The 8529-nt window shown below is 57.0% G+C and overlaps 1 protein-coding gene across 6 annotated transcripts in view; it reads left to right on the top strand.

Moving 5' to 3' along the window:
* Pip5kl1 (phosphatidylinositol-4-phosphate 5-kinase like 1) overlaps positions 1–6601 on the top strand; it is an 8227-nt gene extending 1626 nt beyond the window's left edge. For 2 of the 6 annotated variants that reach the window (XM_010613625.3, XM_019205966.2), the window contains exons 3-11: positions 640–690; positions 895–1049; positions 1267–1391; positions 1586–1620; positions 1709–1764; positions 2689–2801; positions 3401–3554; positions 4766–5480; positions 5916–6598. In XM_010613625.3, the coding sequence (XP_010611927.1) occupies positions 640–690; positions 895–1049; positions 1267–1391; positions 1586–1620; positions 1709–1764; positions 2689–2801; positions 3401–3554; positions 4766–5024 (948 nt within the window). In that variant the 3' untranslated portion in view covers positions 5025–5480; positions 5916–6598. Of the gene's footprint in view, positions 1–639; positions 691–894; positions 1392–1585; positions 1621–1708; positions 1765–2688; positions 2802–3400; positions 3555–3847; positions 4053–4765; positions 5481–5897 lie in introns of those variants that run through there. The other 4 variants (XM_033759066.1, XM_010613627.3, XM_019205965.2 and 1 more) reach the window with 4 other exon arrangements.
* The last annotated feature ends 1928 nt before the right edge of the window (positions 6602–8529 follow it).

The raw sequence follows: 8529 nt of genomic DNA, 5'->3' as shown, positions 1-8529 counted from the left end.
TGCGCGTGTGCACTGACCTGGAGGTCCAGGGAGAGTGGCGGGTTCTGGGGGTGTGCTCTAGACCGCAACCTGACCTCAGCACCCGCTGAAGATCTGGGGCTCTCCAGTGCTTAGCACGGCTCAGAGATAGGACCATCTGTCCAGCCCACCCAGCTCCGACCCTCACTTTTCTGGCTGCAGACACTCAGCCTCCTCCTCCGCTGGTCGCCAGCCACCAATACTATTTCTCATCCCCTAAGCACCCAGCTCCTCCTCCCCGCTTCCCGTCAGACTTGAGCTCAGAGGCCACCACCCCCAGGAAGCCTTTTCTGAGCTGTCCCTCCCAGGTCACCCAGCTTTAGGGCCATCTCCGTGCGCTGGGACGGGATCTAGCTTCACTTGGTCTCCTTGACTGAGGGCTTGCGCAGGCTTGAACTCAGAGTCTGGTGGTGCTGGGGACTCAGCCATGGCCTGAGTCATGTCACCGTCCTCTTCCCTCCAGCCTGGGGGTGTCAGCAGCCCACCTGCCCATCTTGGGGACACCACAGGGCTCTGTGTGCCAAAGTTATCGAGCTGGGGGCCGGGCCAAGGCCAAAGGTGGACTCCGGGCTGAGGATGGGGAGGTCCTAGTTTTGCCTGAGAACCAACCCCTCCCTGCAGGGGCTGCCCACTCAGGAAGATTTTTCTGAGGTCCTGACCCAGGTTCATGAGGTAGGAGGCCTGAGACTCTTGTGTGGGAGGGTTCTGTAGTGGTCTTTGCTCTTGTCTTCAGTTTCCCCAGGGGGCAGTGAGGGTTCTGGCTTGTCCCCAGGGCCCTGGCAGGAAGTCCGTGGCCATCCTGGCTCTCCTGCACCGGGGCCAGCTGTCCCCTGGACCCACGTGGGCCCTCTGGGGGCTGCCCTTTCTCCGCCGCAGGGCTTCGAGCTGGGCACCCTGGCCGGCCCTGCCTTTGCCCGGCTGCGGCGCTCCCTGGGCCTGGCGGAGGAAGACTACCAAGCCGCGCTGGGCCCTGGTGGCCCCTACCTGCAGTTCATCAGCACCTCCAAGAGCAAGGCCAGCTTCTTCCTGTCGTGAGCTTGATGCAGCGATGGGGCTCTGGGCAAAGGGTTATCTCCTTGGGCAGACCATGGTCAGGGGGGCTGGAGAGATAGGGCAAGGGCCGTGTCGCAGCCGTGAGCTGAGCTGGGACCCGGGAGAGAGATCTTGGCGCCCAGGTCAGGGGCACAGGTCCCCGCGGGAGCCGCTCCAGACAGGCCTGGACAGTGACCGCATCCTGCCACCCCGCAGCCACGACCAGCGCTTCTTTCTCAAGACCCAGCGGCGCCGGGAGGTGCGGGTGCTGCTCGCCCACCTGCCCCGCTATGTGCAGCACCTGCAGCGGCACCCGCACTCGCTGCTCGCGCGGTTGCTGGGTACGCCGGCTGGGGGCGGGGCCAGAGGATTAGCGTGGGGAGGGCGGGGCCGGGGCAGGCTTGGGATTGGACGGTTCTGGGGCGGGTCCTGGAGGGGCGGGCTCGGGGGGCGCGGCCTGAGGTTGGGCCCGGGCCCCTCAGGACCCGGGTTTGTAGAGTTTGAGGACCTCGCCTGGCGCCTTCTCCCCTTCCAGGAGTGCACAGTCTGCGCGTGGCCCAGGGAAAGAAGGTGGGTGAGGCCTAGGCGAGGTGGCTGGGCGGAGCTGGTGGCTGGAGGGTGAGATCACGCTTCCCTCACTCGCCACCCTCATCCCCAGAAATACTTCATCATCATGCAGAGCGTCTTCTACCCCGCCGTTCGCATCTCCGAGAGGCGAGTGGGTCGGGAGCAGGCAAGGGGCCCCGACCTCAGCGGACACTCAGTGGGCAGGCGCCACACGGAGCTCCGGGGAGGGGAAGAGACATTGCCAGGACCCCGGGGGATGAAGGCCGTGGCGCCCACCTCCCGCATCTCTGGGCTCTGAGCGCTCAGTGTGCCCCGGGCGCCGTCGGGGCATTTACTCTCCTGGTCTCTACTCCTGGGGACTGTGTGTTGCTCTCATCCTCCCTGCACAGCTGAAGACGCGGGGAGGACCCAGGCCACGTGGCCAGTGTGGAGCTGGATTCAAATTCAGCCTCTCAGGTGTGGCGGCCCACGCCTGTGATCCCAGCACTCTGGGAGGCTGAGGCAGGAGGATTGCAATTTAGTGACTTAGCAAGACCCTGGTTCCACCTCCCCCCTCCAAGAAAAAGGCTGGGGATGTAGCTCAGTGCGAAGTCTGAAGTTCAATTCCCAGCAGTGAAAAATAAATAAATACACAAATAAAACAGCCCCCACAAAAGAACCCCAGCTGCTCTGCATACAGCATCAATTGTGCTAGCTCCAAATCTGATTCTGCCCATGGCTGTCACCCCTACCCCCAGGTCCCTGTGTCTGGGACACTCTTGGGAATAAGCCTCACAGCAGGCGCAAGTAGCTCTAAGGCCTGGGCTGGGCTGAGCTGGACTCCCAAAGGCCTGGGTAATGCACCACTGTGCTGCTCTGTTCTGCCTTTCATGCTGTGCATTGGGTGCAGATGTCCCCTCATCTGTAGCATAGGGACACTAACAGGCCCTGAGGTTTCCGGATGCTGTGTTTAATGAGCTTGGTGCACTTGGGAACGGTCACCCAAGGGGACGCTTGTGTCTGGTTGTTGCCTTGTGAGAGCCCCTGTGTACCTCGTCTGTGTAAAGCTGAACCTGTCCCCTCACCTCCCAGGTACGACATCAAGGGCTGCGAGGTGAGCCGCTGGGTGGAGCCGGCCCCTGAGGGCAGCCCCCTCATCCTGGTGCTGAAGGACCTCAATTTTCAGGGCAAGACCATGAACCTGGGTGAGCCATGTGTGTGGTTGCTGCTTCCTCCATTCAGGATGAAGTTCAGATGAGGGCCAGACACAGCTCTGTGCTGAGTCCTTAAGAACCTAGATTGTGAACAGGGCGTGGAGGTGCATGCATGTAATCCCAGCACTCAGGAGGCTGAAGCAGAAGGATCATTGAGTTTGAGGCCAGCCTGGACTACATAGTGAGACCCTGTCTCAAAAAAACAAACAAACAAACAAAAAACAAGGTGAGATGTGGTGGTGCACACCTGTAATCCCAGTACTAGGGAGGCTGAGGCAGGAGGATCAGATGACCATGAGTCTGAGGCCATCCTGGGCCACATAGTACATTGAAGGCCAGCCTGAGCTACGTAAGAAGACCCTGTCTCAAAAACAAACACACAAGCAAACAAGACCCTAGATTCTGGAGTCAATAGAACAAGATTCAAATCCTGTCTCCAGAACTTGCAGGCTGGGTGAGCAGGGCAAAGTATGGATGAGTTTGCTTCCTGTGCACTGGGGGCACCGGTGACACCCGCCCTCCTGGGGCAGGAGCATCGGAGACCATGGCTGGCGTGGGCTGAGCTCAGGCCAAGCGCTGTTGCTCAACAGGGTCACAGCGGAGCTGGCTCCTCCGTCAGATGGAACTGGACACCGCCTTCCTGCGGGAGCTCCACGTGCTGGACTACAGCCTCCTGATGGCCTTCCAGCGTCTCTGTGACGATGAGCAGGCCCAGGGCAGCAGCATCATCTTCCACATCGCCAGGTGAGCCCCTCACCCCGATGGTGGGGACCGTGGGTGGGGGGCAGATGGCCAGTGAGGGGCAGCACTGTACAAAGGCCAGGAAGTGTGTGTGAGTGCGTGCGTGTGCGTGTGGAGGGTAGAGGGCTGGCAAAACCAGCGGCGAGAGGCACAGGGCACAGGGGGACCACAGCAGAGCACGGAACTGGCTGGGCTGAGCTGGATGAAGGGAAGGGTCTACTCATTTCTCAGAAGAAACTGCGGAGCCCAGGGGTTCATGAGCAGAGGAAAGACCTGTGTGTCTGGTTCTGCCATAGAAAGAGCCCCTGCCCTCCATCGCAGTGGTGTCATCTCCTGCAATCATCACCCCTGGTGCCATCGTGTCCTCGCTTTGTAGAGTGTCTGTCCCTCTGTGCCTGCTGACCCTGTGCCTCACCAAGACCATGGGCTGGATCCCCATTTTATTTTATGGTTGGTTTTGTTTTGAGACAGGGTCTCGCTATATAGTCCAGGCTGGCCTTGAGCTCACTATGTAGCCCAGACTGGAGTCAAACTCACAACGACTCTCCTGCCTCAGCCTCCTGGCCTATCTAGTAACCTCGTTTCAGAAGGTCAAACCAATAGGGCCGCTGCCTGCCTTGCAAGGGCCCGAGTTTGGTCCCCAGTACCAAAAAATAAAAAATAAAAAAATAAAAAATTCAAACCGAGCCAAGTGTGGTGGTGCACACCTGTAATCTCAGTACTCTGGAGGCTGAGGCAGGAGGATGGCACATTGGAGCCGGCTTGAGCTACATTAAAAAAAAGAAAATAAAAACCAAGATTAATAAAAAAAAAAAAAAAAAAAAAAAAAAAAAAAAAAAAAAAAAAAAAAAAAAACAAAAAAAAAAAAAAAAAAAAAAAAAAAAAAAAAAAAAAAAAAAAAAAAAAAAAAAAAAAAAAAAAAACCAAGATAAAAAAAAAGATGAAATTAATGTTTAATGTTACTTGAAACATTCAAAATTTGCTCGTTTCATTTCATAATGAGCTTGTCAATATTCTTCGCAGTGTTTTCAAATTCGGGGCGTATATTCACTCCGGTGCCTTCTGGCCCCTGGGGCCGGCGCCTGTGTTGGGGACAATGGCGCAGTGTAGACATCAGCCACTGTTTCCTCTGCCTCCCGGGTCGCCTGGGCGGGGCTGGGTGGAGCTGGGGCTCCCTGCAGCAGGCGGCGGACTCACCTTGCTGTGCCCCCCAGGTCTCCGCAGATTACGGAGGAGCCGGACACCCAGAACTGCCGGCTGCTGCCCGACGGCCCCAATGCGCTGCACGTCCTGGACGGGCCTGAGCACCGCCACTTCCTGGGCCTGGTGGATCTCGCCACGGTCTACGGGCTTCGCAAGAGGCTGGAGCATTTGTGGAAAACGCTACGTTACCCAGGCCGGACCTTCTCCACCGTCAGCCCGGCCCGCTACGCCCGGCGCCTCTGCCAGTGGGTGGAGGCGCACACCGAGTGAGCGGTGCCTGGCATCGACAAGGGGCGCTCGCCAGGAGCTCCGGGGCTCTCTGCACCCGGGCCACTAGCCTGCTGTTCCGCCGGTGACCACGAGAGGGCAGCGCCCTCTGATCAATGCTATGATTTCTCAGCCCTGTTCTGTGGTGGAGCTGTACCCCGGGTCGTGCCTAGGATGAAGCCCCGCGTTAGCTCATTTAATCTTCGAAATGCTGTTATTGTATTTTCACAGACCATAAAATGGAGGCTCAGGGGTGAAGGGACTGAGCACCATCTTCAGCACTAATGCTGGACCAGGCTCCACCTTGCCTTGTGGCCTCAGGCGTCTGTGTCCTTAGCCACGGGCTCCTGCAGCCCCCGCCTCACTATCTGGGTGGGGTAGGGGGAGGCTGAAGGCTCCGCCTCCGGTCGTCCAGATGGGGAAACTGAGGCCCAGAGACTTTAAGGGCCTTATGCATGGGTAAGTGGCAAGGCCTGGAAACCCCAGGCGTCCTGGCACGTGTGCCCCACCCTGGGGTGTGGGTGGGAGCAGGTGGGTGGTGGGAGGGCATTCGGGAGCTCTGGGAGGTTCTGAGGGTCTTCTAAGGCTCTCCAGTGGACTCTGTCCTCTGAGAGCCACTTTTCCCATCTGTGAAGTGGGGCAGGAAGCTGGGCATATAATCCCAGCCCTCAAGGGGCTGAGGCAGGAGGATCGCTGCAAGTTTGAGGCCAGCCTGGGCTACATAGTGATTCCAAGGCCAGCCTGAACTACATAGTGAGACCCTGTCTCCAAAGAAAGAAAGAAAGAAAACAAACAAACAAACAAACAGGGGCAGGGTCAATGGTGAGATCCAGGGTCTCAGCTGCAGGGACTCCTGGGAGTCCCACTTCTCACCAGACCTTCTTCCTCCTCCAGGAAATGCCAGCCTGGACTCAGAGCCCAGTCCAAAGTCCAACCCAACCATGCATGCCCAAGGAGGCCTCTGCTTCAGAGCTGCTCTAGGGCCTGGCTGTGTGACCAGGGCAAGGTGCTAACCCTCTCTGTGCCTGTGTTCTCATGTGTGCAGTGGAAAGAATGAAAACAGACCTCATTAATTCATTAAATATTTACTGAGCATTGGCCACATGACAGGCTCTCTACTGGGTGATGGGAAGCCGGGGACAGAGCAAGCTGCCTTCCTGGAGCTCAGGGGCTGGGTGATAACAGGGAGCTGTCGCCACCAAACTTTGAGGGGAAGTGAGGCCAGGGAGCCAGGGACACAGTCTCACCACTTATGTCCTGGAAGGGGACAGGAGGGGCTTAACCCCCAGATGGGACCAGAAGAGTCAGACACCACTTGGAGGGGCCCAGACCCCGACACAGCAAAGCCTGGCTAAGAGGACATTTAGAGAAAGAACCCATCTCTGGTTGGGCCACCTGCCACCACCAGGGGCCGCCAAGGACAGGTGGCTGTCAGGAGCCAGAGGAAGGGAGCGCTGCTGGCCACAGGGAGGCAGTGGGGTTTCCGGAACATCAGCGTCACTGCTGACTGGACGACCTCGGGCGATTACTCAACCTCTCTGAGCTGGCCAGAACCACAAGAATTTCTTGTTCTTACTCAGCAGGGAATTGAAACACAGAGGTTCTTAGGCTCTGGCAGAGGTTGTGGCTGGGGAGGGGATGGGTTGGGACATTTGGGGGCTGCGGGAGCTGGGGTGCAGAGAGCCAGAGTCCTGCTCTCCTACATGGGGTGGCCCAGCCTTCTCTCTCAGTCTCCAGCCATGAACCTGGGCAGGCCTGAGACCAGAGAAAAGGAGGGGACTTGTTTGAGGCCTCGGGGACCCGCCCCCCCACGCTCCTAACTCACTAACCAGCCCCTCGTGGGGGCCGCAGGAACAGGCTTGGTCTGCCAGTGCGCACATGGGCATAAGTAAGGACATCGCCGATACCCAGGATGATTTCAGGTCATGACAAATACTGTGAAGAAAATAAACCCAGTGACAGCAACGCGTGCCTGTAACCCAGCACTCTGGGAGGCTGGGGCAGGAGGATGGAAAGTTGGAGCCCAGCCTGGGCAACTTAGCAACATACAAAGACCCTGTCTCTAAATGAAAGAATAAAAATGGGCTAGGGATGTAGCTCATTGTGAAGGCCCTGGGTTCAATCCTCAGTACTGGAGAAATGAATAAAATAAACCAGGTGGGATGAGAAGAGTGAGGATTGCAAAGCCAGGTAGCGTATTTGGCAAGGTCTTTTCTGAGGGGTGGTGTTTGAGCCGAGTGACAAAGCCAGACAACTAGAGCAGGAAAGGTAGAGGACACTGAATGCGAAGGTCCTGAGGCAGGAATAAGCTCTATGTGACAGGACAGAAGGTGGCCAGGGCAGAAGGAGAGTGACCCAGAGCAAGACAGGGGTCCACATAGCTCTTGGAAATGGAGATAAGGACAGTGGCTTTCTTTTTTTTGAGACAGGGTTTTGCTATGTACTCTAGGCTGGCCATGAGCTTGAGGTGATCCTCCTGTCTCAGCCTCCCAAGTGGGACACCATGCCAGCTTCGGAGGGGGGCGTTTTGAGACAGATCTTGCTATATGGAGAGAAATGTGAAGGAAAAGGACCTAGGGAAACCCAGAAGGGCTAAGCTCCCCTTTTGTGGGAGGGACAAGAAGCCCTTTCATTGAAAGGAGGCCTGGAAAGGGTGGGGCCCCTTTGCCCGCTGCCCCTGCCACCAGAACAGCACAAGGGAAGGCACAGGAATGGAGGACACTAGGCTCAGGGACCCAGGGCAGGGCAGATTTGGAAGGCTGCTGAGCTGGGGGTGGACACCCTGAAGACACTGGCAAGTGAGACATTTCCCCGAGCCCCACATTTCAGCCTCTGCCAGGGCCACACTGAGCTGACCTGGACGTGGAGGCCGGGGAGGTGTCGGAGCCCGGGCCCTGGAGAAGCTGCCCAGGTTTGAGCCTGACTGCCGCAAGCAACTCCTGCACCGTCTCGCTTTGTAGAGGAGGGAAACCGAGCCTCAGAGGAAGGTTACATGAACATAACCAAAACAACGAGCTGGGCGAGGTGGTGCACGCCCGTAATTCCAGCTACTCTGGATGCTGAGGCGGGAGGGTCGCAAAGGCCGGTCCGGTCAGTTTAGCCAGACGTTGTCTCAAAATTAAATAAAAAAGGTTGCGAAGAAGCGCAGCGGCCCAACACTTGCCTGGCACCTGCCAGGCCCTGGTTTCAACCTTCAGTACCAAAAATAATATAATTCTATTGCAAACAACTCGTTTCTTTGTTTATGTGAAGTTCCAATTTAACTGGGCGTGCTCTGTTTCACTTGCTAAATTCGGTGACTCTATCAGCGTGAACCCCGACCAAAGCCCCTGATTAGCTGCTCAGGTCCCGCCCCCTTTTCTGAAATAGATTCTTTTCTTTGTTTTTCTTTCTTTGTTTACTTTTTATTTTTTGAGACGAGATCTCACTACGTAGCTTAGTCTACCCTTGAACTCACAATTTTTCTGCTACTGCCTCCTAAGTGCTGGAATTATAGGAGTGTGTCACC

The sequence above is a fragment of the Fukomys damarensis genome, unplaced genomic scaffold (genome assembly GCF_012274545.1).
Source record: "Fukomys damarensis isolate Sample0158 unplaced genomic scaffold, DMR_v1.0_HiC HiC_scaffold_36, whole genome shotgun sequence".
NCBI lineage: Eukaryota > Metazoa > Chordata > Mammalia > Rodentia > Bathyergidae > Fukomys > Fukomys damarensis.
This window is presented reverse-complemented; position numbering and strand designations above follow the sequence as displayed.